The sequence below is a fragment of the Coturnix japonica genome, chromosome Z, assembly GCF_054131305.1.
Source record: "Coturnix japonica strain WE chromosome Z, WE-NBRP24, whole genome shotgun sequence".
NCBI classification, from domain to species: domain Eukaryota; kingdom Metazoa; phylum Chordata; class Aves; order Galliformes; family Phasianidae; genus Coturnix; species Coturnix japonica.
In genome coordinates this window covers 42,691,335-42,706,077 of record NC_140702.1, presented here as the reverse complement: position 1 = coordinate 42,706,077, position 14,743 = coordinate 42,691,335, and the positions used below count along the sequence as shown (strand labels likewise).

General features: G+C 35.2%; 1 protein-coding gene across 16 annotated transcripts in view; it reads left to right on the top strand.

The window, feature by feature from the left end:
- The window catches only part of CNTLN (centlein), a 177,211-nt gene that overhangs the window by 51,313 nt on the left and 111,155 nt on the right, over positions 1-14,743 (top strand). For all 16 annotated transcript variants that reach the window (XR_014939174.1, XR_014939173.1, XR_014939175.1 and 13 more), the window contains 2 exons: positions 2,729-2,891; positions 10,131-10,319. Coding sequence is in view for 13 of the 16 variants with exons in the window: in XM_085528301.1 (XP_085384427.1) it covers positions 2,729-2,891; positions 10,131-10,319 (352 nt within the window). In the remaining 3 variants the exon portion in view is untranslated. The remainder of the gene's footprint in view (positions 1-2,728; positions 2,892-10,130; positions 10,320-14,743) is intronic.

Below are 14,743 nucleotides of genomic sequence, written 5' to 3'. Positions count from 1 at the left end.
TTGCACATTGCTGACTCGGGGTCTATTTGGTGTCCATCTGGATTCCCAGAAAATATTCTGACAAAGCTACCTTCCAGCTGGCTTGGCCCCCAGCCTGTGTTTTGAGGGTGGACTTATTCCTCCCCTTAGAGAGTATCTTGCACTTCTAGTTGTTAACCTCATGAGATACCTGTTGGCTTATTTGTCCAGCCTGACACAGTTGCTCCAAATGGCAGCACAACCATCTGGTTCAAGAACCACTGTCAGCTTAATGTCACTTGATGGGGTGCACTCAGTTCATTTTCCAGTCATTATTGCAGATGTTAAATTTTATTTGTCTCAGTGTTGGCACCTGAGATACTCTACTAGTGCACAGAAGAGTTGTAATCCAGTAGTTTGTCCTTGTGTGAATACATCTTATTGCTCACCTATCTAGTCTGTCATTCATCAGTCTTACACTCTCAAGAAAATTACTAAATTAGTATAACCATTCACTGAGCCAATCACCAGAGAAGTCTGGTGGGTCACTGAAGCATAATTTTCCATCTGTAAATACTTGCTGACTACACCCAGTGATGTTGTCATTATCTGCAGCCAACACTTCTGAGGAATTGAGGTAATGCTGAGCACTCTAGTTTTCATGGTCCTTCTTGAAGGTCAGAATTAGATGCTTTCTTGCAGTCCTCAGGAGCCCTCCCCCATTGACTTTTCAAAGATAAAATTGAGTCGCTCTGTTCACTACTACGGAATCATATGAAGTTTGTTCCATTTGTTTAAATACTCCCTGACGTGATTCTCCTCCACTGAAAATAAGTCTTCATGGTTCTATACCTCCTTGTGTCTCACAGCCATGCTACTGGAAGCAAACATTACCTTTAAAGACAGGGTAGAAGGAGATACTAAATTTTGGCCATTTCAATATTCTTGGCTACCAGAGCCCCTGCTGCTTTCAGCTGTGAGTTGACTTTATCCCTTACCTTCATTTTGCTGTTGATATACTTGCCGAAGCCACTTGTTTGGTTCCTTGTAATGAGGAGTAAGGGAGTGAGAAAGTTCTATTTAAAAGTCCTTGATATTAGTGCAAGCAAAGTACCTGTGCTCTAACTCTGCTGTAGTCCTTGGAGGGCTGCAAGGTTTAGCTTCCTCTTCCCATCCATTCCTTTTAGGACACAACTCAAAGCTTGATCAGGTCAACAGAAAGATTCCCATTGACCTTGGCACATTTTTTGGGGCCAAGCCATTAAAGAACACATAATATTATACAGTTTTAAGTGACAGGCACAGATAGCTGCATTGGTGTTTGCATCCAAATTAAAGAGCATCAATACAGTAGAGTGGTCTGTCAGCCACTACTTATGTTACCAACTGGAGTAGAGTATTCAACATTTTTGCATTTTTTTGCCTTACACAACACACTGAGGGTCTGATTGGAGAACCTATGTGAAGTTAACAGCATCTCTGTTGTAACTGCAGTGAAAAATGTTGCTTTTTCTAGTATATGCTCACCATCTTGTAGATTATACTGAAGTATTCGGTTGGAAGCCTAACATACAAGGTGTGACAAGTGTTAATATATGTCTCTGTTTCAGTATTTGTGCTTATGAACAGAATCAAATTAGTGTGTAAGTAGTATGTATTGTTCCAGAGTCCTTACGGCATTTCTACCATGGCTGTTTCAGAGATGCTACTGTATATCTCATTGAAAACAGCAAGACTTAAATACTGTAAAGTAAGCATGTCTAAAAGTGTTCTCTTATATTTGTTTGTTAACAGATTCTTTTGGCGTTTTGCCTACTATGAAAAAAAGTCTGCATGCCATGCTCCTAAAAATCTTCATGGCTGTCTGGAACATGGCTAGACTTCCATGTCTCTGTTGCCACTGCTGAAACTCACCACCCACCACCCCGCTGTGTTCACACCCACTGTTTAGTTTCCTGAAATGTTCAGCAAGTGTCAGTGAATGTCAGTGGCTGCTATTTTATCTGTATGGAGGAATTCGATTCCACACCTTTGCTTCATAAGCAAAGTTCATGTCAGATGCCATTCTGTCAGACAGTAACAAAATGTTCCAAACACTGGTGGGAAGGTTCAGTCTCTACTGCCATACCACCAGCATCTGCATCTGATGTTATGGGCCAACCTAATAAAATAGGAGGTATTAGTTTCAGAACAGACCAAGTCTATCATGTTATGTAATGCACCCCAAACTCTATTTAACTGATGATTTTTATGGTTTGCAGTAACCACTGACAAAACCTGTTTGTCAGAAGTTGTACCTCATACGTCCAAGATGTAGATGCATTTCAGAAAAGAGAATTACTTTACATACGCAAATTAAGAAAAACTTTTCTCTTTATTTTCTGTCAGTTCTAGTTGAAAAAAAAACCTGAACTTTACAGTCCATGTGATTTACAAATGTTTTACATTTTGGCACTTAACAGCTAAAGAGTTAACCAAATATTGACTAGCATGTGTTGATGCAATAATGAAAATCTATTTCTGAGTAGTTAGAGCCTTAGAAGGAAATTGAAATACAGTCCCTTTTGAAAATTAGTTGTGTTGTGGATATTTTACAGAAGTATGTGATAAATATTTTATCTGTAACTTCTGTTGTTTATAAGGAAATTGGCAGAAAAATAAATGAAAATAAGGAGCTTGTTATCTACAATAAAAGTATTTGAACACAGTTGTTTAAGAGAGACTATTATTGTCCTTTTCTTAATTTCTCTTTATTGCTTGCTTTGCACAGGAAGGAGTTACAGGAGCTGCAGAATCTTTACGAACAAAACATTGCACATATGGAACAGCAGGCTCAACTGATACAGCAGCTTCAGACTCTTAACACTGATACACAAAAAGTACTGAAGGAACAAGAAGATGTGCACACAACTGAAACAGTATCATATCAGAAAGTATGTTTTATGATCACAAGGTTCATATTACTCTATCTGTACAGTATAAATAGTACAGTAAGGAATCAAAGCACGGTGTAGTGGTGTATCCTTTGGAACTCAGGATCTTTGTTTACCAAAATATGGTTGTCAGGGTAACAGGGTTTCTTGGCCTAATTACATTCCAGAAGTTATGGTCTCTTCCTTATATCGAATTAATGATTATATCTGAACAGATATAGAAGAAGTGAGAAGAACATCAGCTTCTCTATATAACTTTTCAGTTATCTAGGTTTTTTATCTTCTCTCCTAAAGGTTTCACTTAGGGCTTTAAAACAGTCTCAAGAGTTAAATTTACTTTACATAATAACAGTTTTGCCAGTACAGCATTTATCCTTCCCTATGAAAAATATTTTGCTAGTGTAAGTTACTTCTGTGTGGAAAATTGATAGGTATACTGGCACTGCTATAGGCCAAGCCTCTTCTAACCTAGGCTTAGCTCACATTTAATATGCCTGGAAAAAAATCTTTCTTTTTTAAAAAATTATAAATATGCCACTAAGAAGTAAGCTCCTTAAGTCAGAGCATAAAAGATCTCCTAATTTGTTCATCAATTTCAGTCAAGAGAAATTTGGAGTAGAAAAGTTCTTCTTTTACCATGACATCCTGTGATATCCTTCTGACTAGTAAACTGTATAAAATATCAAACTATAATTTCTTCAAAGGAACACACAGTTCCCAATTGGTGAGATCTTCTGAAATCACAAAAGGCTTTTGGAAAACTCAGCATCTATAAAAATGATACAAATACCTGTTTTTAAATTGAATGAGAAAGGCAAATGGTTGTGGACAAATGTTTGTTCTGTTTGTTTTCACTGTGTTATTAATATGCTGGCTGCAACAGCTAGATAAGGATGTGTTAGCTACTCCATAGACATTCACAAAGGAATATTTTCAAACTGTTCCAAATGGCATTGAGCCTATCAGTGAGTACACCCTATGATATATTGTCCCTTACAGCAAGATCAATGACCTCTCTGCTAATGGTCAGATAGGCAATATATGCTATAGCTGAGGCAGTGTGCCTGGCTGGCGTACTCCAAGTTCATCCTAACAGTCTGCCATTTAGGAACAGCTGCTCTTTGAACTGATGTGAATGTGTAGTATCAAGCAATGGACTGAGTAAGGAAAATATCTTTCTGTTTAACCGAGATCAAGGTCATGAACTTGCACTGGATTATGTATAAATCCACTGAGGACTACAATTCTCTTCAAGTCAAGTTATAGTGGGCAACATATACACATGAAGTTCTGTAATCTGTTTTATCAAATTACGTTGACTTGATGTACAGATACCTTTTCTTTTAAAAAATAAAAATTTATTTTAATACAGACTTTAAGGGTGCCACAATCAATCTTTTCTACAATAATTCTACAATAATTCATAGATGTTATAACATCTATGGAAACAAATTGGTATCTGTTTCATATTACAGCTATAGTTCTCATTCTCAAGGATAGATAATATTTTTCTAAAATGCATAGCATCTGTTTTAGTGGTCCCACGTACTCAGGGGACTTCATTCCTGTGCTGGATTTAATGAGACTCAATAGATTTGTCCTCACTGACAATTTCAAGGTGGAGATACTTCAATCAATACTAAGGGTAAAAAGACAAGAAGAGAATCTGAACTCCTTAGCTAGCTTATCACAGTTTTCTGGAATTTACAATTTAGGGCTTTTCTTTGTGTAATGAAGTGCTTTCTCTTGATCTCATACAGCCTTACAGTTCTTAGTTAATTGTGCTGATTAAAAATCTATTTGTGGAAAGCCCTTTTAGTGAAATGGAATACTATTTGTCATTAAATAGGAAATAATGATTAGCGCACTGAAATCTAGCTTCTAAAACAACAAATAGGGAATACTGTGGTTTTGGTAGAGTAGGTATGTGTAATGAAGAAAAGCATTGCTCAGTAGTAGATCTTTGGGGTAACTAGAAAACACTAAGATCTTTCAATTGTGAGGCATCACAAAAATTTGCATCAAGTGCACTGGAGTTAGATAAAAAGAATATAGCAGCAGATGCATTTTCAGATATTGTAGTTAATTCTGTGCCTGCAGTTGACTTTCCCAGTCCATTTTATGCCATTAGTCTACTCAAATAGTTTGCTTTCCCTTAAGTCTAAGAAACTGCTATCAGAACATTAATGTTATTGGCTTTGCTAGCTTGAGGTTAAATTTCACTACTATGTTTTTCAGGACTGCAGGAACATTTAAGCAAAGTTAAAAATCGCATGTATGTACTTATTTTTATTCAAGTAGCATTGCATTGAATCCGCAGAATAAAACCTCAAATCAAAAACATACATGAATAATAACATACATGAGTAATAACAGTTTGTTCCACAAGTTGGAACAAAACACATTTGTACTCTCACACAGCATAACTGCTGAGAGAAACTGTCATGTCAAATGTACTAAAAGTTGCATCAGTGATAAGTGAGTGATTGTCCTCTTAGTTGACTTTACAGGTGAAAACTCCAAGGAACCTCCTATCTTTATTAGTGATTATGTTGCATTTTAGTTCGGTCTATGATACTGTTTTCTATTGTTGGGGGTTGTTAATTAAGTTATTCTATTTATTTACTCTTTACTAAACTCTACTATTATTCCTGTACTATAAAGCAAATTTTATGATCAGATACTTTTAACCTGTTAAAAGTGAAGAAATTGTGTATGGACAATAGATCTGTCATGATGGTGCTTAAACTCTGCACTCATAGATAATATTCTTAATATTTGAAAAATCCTGTGTTCAGTGTACAGGAAGAGGTGTATAAAGAAAAATCTTAATATGAAACTTATTATTTTTGTAATACCTACTTTGATTCAGAATAATAATGTTTTAATGTTTCTGAGTTTTTTTACTAATCAGATTGAGCTCACAATACAGGTTTTTAAACTGAATTGTTAACGTTTTCCTGCATTAACCAATTTGGTGCCCATTACAACTCTGCTGAATGTTCACTCCAGCCTATGTAGAAAAACTCACATTTCTGAGAGTGAAGTCTTATGATTTGGAATACAATTTTTGTCGATTTAGGTCAGTTGCCCTACCTGTATTCTCCCCCTTCCTATTGTTCTCTGCAGCCTATGGGTCTTCAGGGGCAGGTTGAGAGGTACTGTAGAGCCAGCCTTGATGCTGTGCCAACACTGCTTGTCAATAGCCAAAATACTGGTGCAAAATTGACAGCAACGGGCAGGCCACTGAAGAAAGTGAGTTATGTCCCAGGCAGACCTAGTGCAATCCAGTGAATGTTCTATGTGCAGTCTGGAGTGCCTCTTCAGTTTCATCCTTGTGCTCCTCCAGCTGGTTTTTGTCCTTATTCTTCTGGAATTCTCCTTGAATAGTGTGGTCTAGTGACAGTACTGTAGTGTATGATGTAAGGTAATATTTTATACCTTATATACATATATATATATAGTTTTATTGTTTTATATAATTGTTCTTATCATTTTATATAATTTGTGAGTGGCTGTATTCTAGTATATTAGAACCTCTCAGAGGGTGTACTTTTGAAAGAAATCTCTCAGCTATCCTCACTTTCTGCACTTTAGTTGGTATCACAGAAAAATCTATGATTGTGTTAAGTAAAAAGTTACTGGATTAAATAGAACTGGAAAATGTATTGCAGCTGTTAATTGCATTCAGTACACAGGACCAGTCTAAACCTAGTTTAAGTAAGTCCTGTACGCTTGTATAATGTGTTCATCATTTCTGTCAGCTGTTTCAGGGTTTTGTTTTGTTTTTTTCAATTACACTGTGATTGTGGCTAGTGTAGTGTCTGCTAAGTTTTACATGGGTGAATTACCTGGTTTTATTAGCTTTTATTGGGATTTCTCACTCTTCTTTGGCTTGACCTAATTTGCTATCATGCATACTTATTTACACCAAAATTTTACCTCACCCTATCATCATCAGACCGTTAAATATTTTTATCAGTTCTGGGCATGCTTTAGAGTCATATCTCTTGGCTATACTTGAACTTTTTTGCTTTTGTCTGGCACTTGCTGATTGGCAGACTCTAAGCACACCTGTTGTAATGAAGTCTCTTCTTTTAAGTAGGTTTTCAAATATGTTGCAAAAATTGTTTCTGATAAAATCAGTCAAATTAGTGAAGGAAAATTTTAGGGTAGATTTGAAATAAGGAGTTTTTTTTGTTTTGTTATGTTTTGTTTTGTTTTTCGTAATTCAGCTGAGTTACTCTTCCTTCCTGACTGATATGTAAAGCTCCTGTGTCGTAGACACTGAATTTATTCCTGTGTACTGGTTTTAGGTACTTATAATATTCATTTGCATCTATGTACTTTCACAAATAACTGACAGTGTTGCTTTGTCAAATAAATGAGAGCTCTAAGGCATTAGAAAGAGATGCTCAAAATACAGTCTGCAGCATTTTTTTGCAGAACAAAGTCTTGTGTCACTGACGGTTACCATTTTCCTATGGTATGTATGTATATTTATAAGAAAGGACTTCAAATATTTCTTTCTGTCCTGTAGACATAAATATTTTTATCTCTTGTCTTGGGGATTGACCAGTTTCCTCACCAAACATCACATCTTATTAACAATCATGTGAGGTGTAACCACTCACTTTTTTGAAGTCTGTGTGTCTGTGTTTCACTCTTTTCTGTGAAAATCACTAGTTCTGATATAAATAATTTATAGTATTTTTGTCTTTTTTTTTTTCTAGTCAATATTCTTTCTCTAATCTTTTACACATTGTCACCTCTATACATTAATTTTTGTCTTTTTTTTAATGGTTGCCCTGTTTGACAGCAGTATTGGATTTTATATGTTCAAGAATGCACTTAGTGCTGTGTGGCTGTGATGTTTCTAATAAACTAGTTGCAAAATGAGCAATAAATACCTGAATAATCCCATACCAAACTTTAAACATGTATTAAATCCACAAAACAATGATCATGACCATGAATGAAAAGACTAGGAGCCAAGCTGAAACTTGGGCGCTTTTCTCTGAGCAGCAGATAAAACTATTTATTTTTATTTGATATCGAAATTTCCTGATGTTGAACACTTTCTGTTTAGTCTTACTCCTATATATAAGCTAGTGCATTTATTATTTTTAAAAAATGCATATAACACGGTGTAAAAGAGTGTTTTATACTTCAAATGTCTTCATTTTGTTATTGTTGTGTTCAAAGCAGGGAAGGCTGGAAAAGTTTATGCAAGTAAAAAGATATACTGTTTGTCTTGTCTTGGCGCATATTTACTACCAAAATTATGCATTAGCTACATTAGAGGATGTGTCTGCCAGCTAAAAAAAAAAAAAAAAGCATCATATTTTTTATGTTCACCATCTTACTAGCATGCTACCTTTCAGATACTGTAATTATGACCACTTAATTGTTGCTAGTCATAAAACCAACGAATTGTCATTTCAGTATGATCTAGCTAATGTGCTTCTATAGCTATAGCTGGAAGTAACTGTGTCTTGATGTTCCATACATTTGGAAAGACATAATCTAAAAATGCATGTTTTTGATAAATGAATGTTCCTGTGGAATACTTACTGTTTTCCACAATCAATTGCCTAATCTTGAACTTCATTTTCCAGAGATTATGCAACTATCTTAAATACATATGAAAAATTCAGTAGGCATAGAAATTTCAATGTGAAATTCCATTTTTTTTAAGACTGAATAGTCAGTGTATCAGTGTATCTGGACATAGAATTAATTTTGCCTAGGAGACATGATTTCTAATCTGTTTTGGGAATAGGCAAGATGTAATTACTTTATCCTTCGGGAGTCATTAGGAGTAGAAGATGATAGGAAGAAAGAAAGGAATGAGGTTCATTGTTTCCAAATCTCCTACAGAGCGATAGGTAGACAATTTCCAAATCTAATAGATACTTTTTCCAAAGGCTTTAAATTCTATGCAATGTAAGCTGACAACAAATTTTATCATTTAAGTAAAGGTAACAAGAGAAAGACCAAAATGAAGAGTAAAGTAATCTTTTTAGAAGTAAAACAACTGCCAATAAAAAATATTGATAGTCTCTGTGTTTCTGATTTTAATACTTAATTAGATTCTTTTGGGTAGGATGGCAGAAGTGGGCCTTCCAAACTGGTAGCTGCAGAAGTGCATACCTTGCACAGATTATTTCATGGTAGAATAAATAAAGTGAAATTGTTTATTTGGAGAAAAAAAGCTTTCGAAGAAATGAAGAACTGCAATGAAAAAAGTGCGGAATGTATGCTTGTGTAGTAAACATACATACTTTCCTTCAGTATCCAAACTGCTGTTTATTCAGCTACAGGTTTATTTTTCAAGTTTTTTTGTTTTGTTTTGTTTTGTTTTTGTTTGTTTGTTTGTTTTTGTTCTTGTTGATTTTGTTTTTAAGGCCTCATATCTTTATGTTAAAAACAGAAAGTGGAGGGGTGGAATTCTCATGGAATAAGTTACTCTTGTAAGCTATATGAGATGTAGTACTTGTTACAACTGAGGTGTAGTTCTCAAATTTATTAGTACGTATGGAATTTCCTATAAAGTAACTGTAGAATATTTGCAGTATTCTGGTTTCATCAAGAACTGTGAGAATCAAGAGGAAGAAAAAATTCTAATAGCATTTTTTGATTTTATAGCTTGTTTGAAAAAATTCTCCCAGAATAATTATTTAAGCAACTATTTTTCAGTTCCTACAAAATGCTCTGGACATTATTGGATTCAGTATATTGCTATCTAGCATATATTAAAAGTGTATATTTTTTAAATGTTGAAATATTCCAGACAACACGAGGATATTTGTGTTCTCAATCCTTTAATGTTGTTCCCAGGAAAGAAGCTTTGTTTTTTTCCCCCTTCCTTTGAGTGCCATTAAGTGATATTTTTCTTACCTGTATTTTACATAACATATTAAAATAAATATATAAATATATAAATAAATCTTGATTTTTAGGTAACTATCTTTGTTGCTAAGTGCCTATAAAAAGCACTTGAAACTGGTGATATTCGGATGTAATTTTATATACCTGGAAAAATTGTTTGAAACTTACAATCACTGTTTTCCAATGTTTAGAGCATGCTGTGATTCAGGTGGACATGAAATAAGAAATGATTGTCCAAAGAGAAGGTGATCTTTGCGTCCACATTACTTAAATTATATTCCCTCTCCTCCTCTTCTCATGCATTTACATTTGTGCCTTCACTGATGTATATTTTCCCTCCTCTTACAGCTTTATAATGAATTGGTTTTGTGTTTTGAAACTTTAAAAACAAATGAAATTCAGCTGCAGCAAAGCTGTGACTCTCTTCAGGATCAGTTACTTGGAAAAGATAAGAAGATCTGTCAGTTACAGGAACAACTTCAACAGGCTCACGATGCTTTAAATACATTACATCAGAATCCTTCTAGTGACTTACAGGTGAGACTACTTCTGGAATAGCATGTGTTATTTCTTCTTGTTTTAAATTAAACTTCTGGACAAAACAGTTTTATAGGAAATTGCAGAAGGTTTTTTTGTTTTGTTTTTTAAGGAAAAAATGTGCTATTGTGCCTCTGCAGTAATGTGATTGTCTGCTTTTGCTAACAGGGTATTTTGCGAGTAAATTGTATCTGCCCTAGGAAAAAATCTGAGTAATAGTGTATGTATTCAACTAAACTCTTATTTTTATGCTCTAATGAAGCCACAAAATACACCAAAAATAAAAATAAAATCAAAATACTTTTATTCCTGTCTAAATAAATAAATAAATAAAATTTTTTGCATTTTCTTTGTGAAAATAAAATGTATGGATTTTCATTTGTTGTGTTGTTCCTGTCCATGGAGATAAACTTCACATTATAAAGAAAGTATTATGGTAGAAAGAATGATTTGTTTAAAAATTTGTAAGTGTTAGTGTTCTATTTGGAACTATTTTAATAAATGTTTCCCTAATACGGTTCCAGCTTTGTAATTTGCTAGATTTTACACTTGTACTTGACATTTTCCAAAGGACATTTTATCACTTAAGAAGTCTTTCTGTAGGCAGCACTCTTGAAACCACACCTTGAGTAACCTCAAGGTTTTGTCTCCTTGTTGCTAGAAAGATGTTGAGCTTCAATGATGTGGTCTGAGAAGAGCACTGAAGTTGGCGTAGGGACTAGAAGACAAGAGTTATGGGGAGCAGCTGATGGATTGGGGTTGTTCAGTCTGGAGGAGGATGAGAGTTCATAACTGTAGAGAGAGCCAGAGAGGAGGTTGCAGCAAGGGGGGTGTTCATCTCTATTCAGGTGACTAGTGATAAGGTGTGAGAAAATGGCCCCAGATTGCACCAGGAAAGGTTTAAATTGGACACTGGGAAGTTTCAGTTTTGGAACTAGTTGCCCAGGGAAGTGGTAGTTACCATCCCTGGAAGTTATGCAATAGACACGTGAACATAGCACTTAGGGACCTGATTAATAATGGATCTGGCAGATTTAGCCTGATGGTTGGACTTAATGATCTTGAAGATCATCTTCAACCTAAATGATTCTGAGCCTCTATGATTCTGTGCAAGGCTTTGATATTGAATCCCAGTGATATTGAATTTCTTTTGCTTGATATCTTCCTTTTTATTTATTTTTTTAAAATTAAATATGCTTACATATTTTGTATTTACTAGTGTTTTTGGGAGAGCAGGGAACTAATGAAGATGATATGTTTGTTAGATGCAAAACTTAGCTTGGATAAGTAATGTAGATCTGTAACCAAGGACTGCATTCATGAATACAAAAAAGCTTAGATTATAAAAAAGCATATCGTTTAATTCTTAAAAGATTATGTTAGTAACATAATCTGCTATAAAGCAAAAAAGTATGTTATCTTCTGTGGATTTGTTCTTAATGATCGTTCTATGGTTATTATTCTAATTGTATCCAACATATTAATTATTTAAAATTCCTTATCTTAAGATTCGTAACCTCTTTTTTTTTTTTTTTTTTTTTTATTCTTCTTTAATTAGTTGATGATTTTGTTTTACCAGTGATAAAATAGATGAAGTGGAAGTCTTTCTTGAGTTCACATTTTTGATGCATCCTTAACCTTTTTTCTTTTAAAGTTCTCTGGTAGGTGTTTTCTTGAAACTTTATAAATATATCTGATCTGAAGAAGCTTTTGCAGTTTGTCATTTGTCTGACTTGGATATTGCCTCAAAGTTAATTACATAGTCATACTGTGTCCCAAGTGGATCTGGTGTAAATCTTTGGCATTAGCTTTAGTCTGTGTTATCTTGAATGGTTTAATAATATTAGTAATAAAATTTGCTAATTGTAGAGGATCTTGTTTACTTCTTTAAAGAACTTCAGGAAATTTCTGAGTAATAAAGAATATTCTGCAGGCTAATAACAGCTACATTCATCAGTTCTACTTTATATTTCATTTCCTTTAGATGTTTTAAATGAGTCAAATCTAGTGTGCGTTGTTACTGTAAGCTTTTTGATCTAGTCTCTGCCTGTTTGTGGTGGCATCTGAACTAGTTAACTAGTGTGGACTGTGTAAATTAGAATCCAGATATGGAGCATTCCTAATTAACTTAGTGGTGTATATGGATTAAGTGTATTTTGCTTCTCTGTCCTTCTCTTGGCTCTGTGGTATGTTTTCATTTGCATCATGTATCAGCATTTAGACTCAGGCACTCTCCTTGGTCCCAACATGTTTGAAACAGTGTCCTTGTCATTACTATTTAGAGAAACTGCACCAAAAATTTGCTCCTGTAAATGAATGTAGGTTTAGTCTTTCTGTCTGCAGGAACAGTTGAACATTTATGTGGTATGTCACAAGCTCAGTCTGATACTTACCAATGGTAACAAAAGGAGACATTTTTGAATCGTTTGAATTGGAAGGGTTCACTAAAGATCATCTTGTCCAATCCACACTGCAGCATTACCATCCCCAAGACCAGATTCCTTCGTTCAACCTGGACTTGATAACCTCCAGGGATAGGGCATTCACAGCTTCTCTGGGCAACCTATTCCAGTGCATCATTACCTCTGTAATGATTTTTTTTTTCCTTACATCTAATCTAAACGTCCCCCCTCTTAGCTTAAAACTCTTTCTCTTTGTCCTATCGCTATCAGACTGTGTAAAAAGTTTCTCTCCATCTTTCTTATAAGCTCCCCTTAACAAATGGAGGACAGAGAGGAAGAGGGGTTTCCCTGTGGCCTTGTCCTCGGCAGGCTGAACAATCCCAACTACTTCAGCATTTCTTTGTAGAAGAGGTGCTCTGGCTCTTTCTTTTTGTAGTGTACAGTATATCAATCCAGGCTGTGATGGAACAAATGATCTGTGTTAAAAAAGCCGCATCTTGCCTAGCATATATACTATTGCAATATGAATATTTTGAGGATTAATTTTCTGTTTCTTCCTACTGATGTAGTATATCAAGAGGATAATATCCTGTTTGAAGTATGTTGCTGTAAATTTTGTTTTCTAAGTACTGAAATTGATCACAAAGATCATAAAGTGCAGTTTTTTAATCGACTAACAAGTATTACAGAGTATTGCCAGTAGATAAGAGAGGTGATTTTTGCCTTGTGCTCAGCACTAGTGAGGCCACGCTTGCGGTGCTGTGTCCTGTTCTGGCCCCCAAGTGCATGAGAGACCTGGACATACCAGAAACAGTCCATGGCTACCAAGATGAAAATGGAATCAGAGCACCTCTCCTCTGAGATGAGGCTGAGGGAGCTGGGGCTGTTCAGAAGAAGAGGCTCAGGGGGAGTCTCATCAGTGTATAAATACATCAAGAGAGTGTGTAGAGTAGATGGCTCTTTTCAGTGGTGCCTGCTGCTAGGAGAAGAGTCAGTGGGCACAAACTGCAGCATAAGATTTTCTGACTTGAGCATCAGGAAGCACTTATTAACTGCGTGTGCAGTACAGCTCTGTCTCATGTTGCCCAGAGAAACTGGATTCTTATTCCTGTGTGATTTCTGTGGACATGGTCCTAGCCAACATGCTGAGGATGGCTCTGCTGGACTAAGGATTGGACCTGGTGACTAAGATTTATGAATGGTTGTACACTTCTAAGTCACAAACTGTCAGTTCCTTGGAGATTAGCCTTATGATATGTGCAGATTTATAATAATGGAAGAAGACTGCAACTTGAAAAGTAAAATTTGGTCCACATTTAAATATTTTTTTTCAGTATTTGTACTACATAACTATAAATAAATGTTAAGAAACTCGTCTTCTTCAGTAGTAGCAAGTTCTTTTAATTTTGGCTACATTTCCGTAGGAATTCTTATGCAGTAGCTTACAGCTAAGCACTTTTTAAGAAGTAGTATAAATGTGTCTCAGATTCTCTGTCATGGAATAGAATCATAGAATGACTTGGGTTGGAGGAGACTGTAAAGATAATCTATTTCCAAACCTTGGCCATAATCAAAGAAGTAATAGCAATTTTGTTAGTTTAGAAACTTTTTTGTTTTGTTTTGTTTTGTTTTATATCAGTTTCTTATGAAGCCATACTCAAAATGTCTTGTATATATGTGTTTTAAACAAAGTAGAGGGCAGAAAATACAGATCTTTGCTGAAATGATACTATTCTTTTCCGAGAAGCCTTTTGTATTTGAACTGCACCACTCTGGGGTAATAAAGAGGCATACAAAGGTTTCTGTCCTCAGAAAAGCTGTGTGGAGTTATAATTGTCTAATAAAGTCTGTGAAGTCATTGTTGCTACTGGGATCACAGTATACTAGCATTGATCACCATAAACTGCAATTTCAGTTACAGTTGGGTGTGTTTTACTATGACAATTTGGGACTCCACCTGCGATGTTGTAGGTCTGCCAGGATGCAGACATGTATCATCTATAAAACAAGGAATAGTGGCTT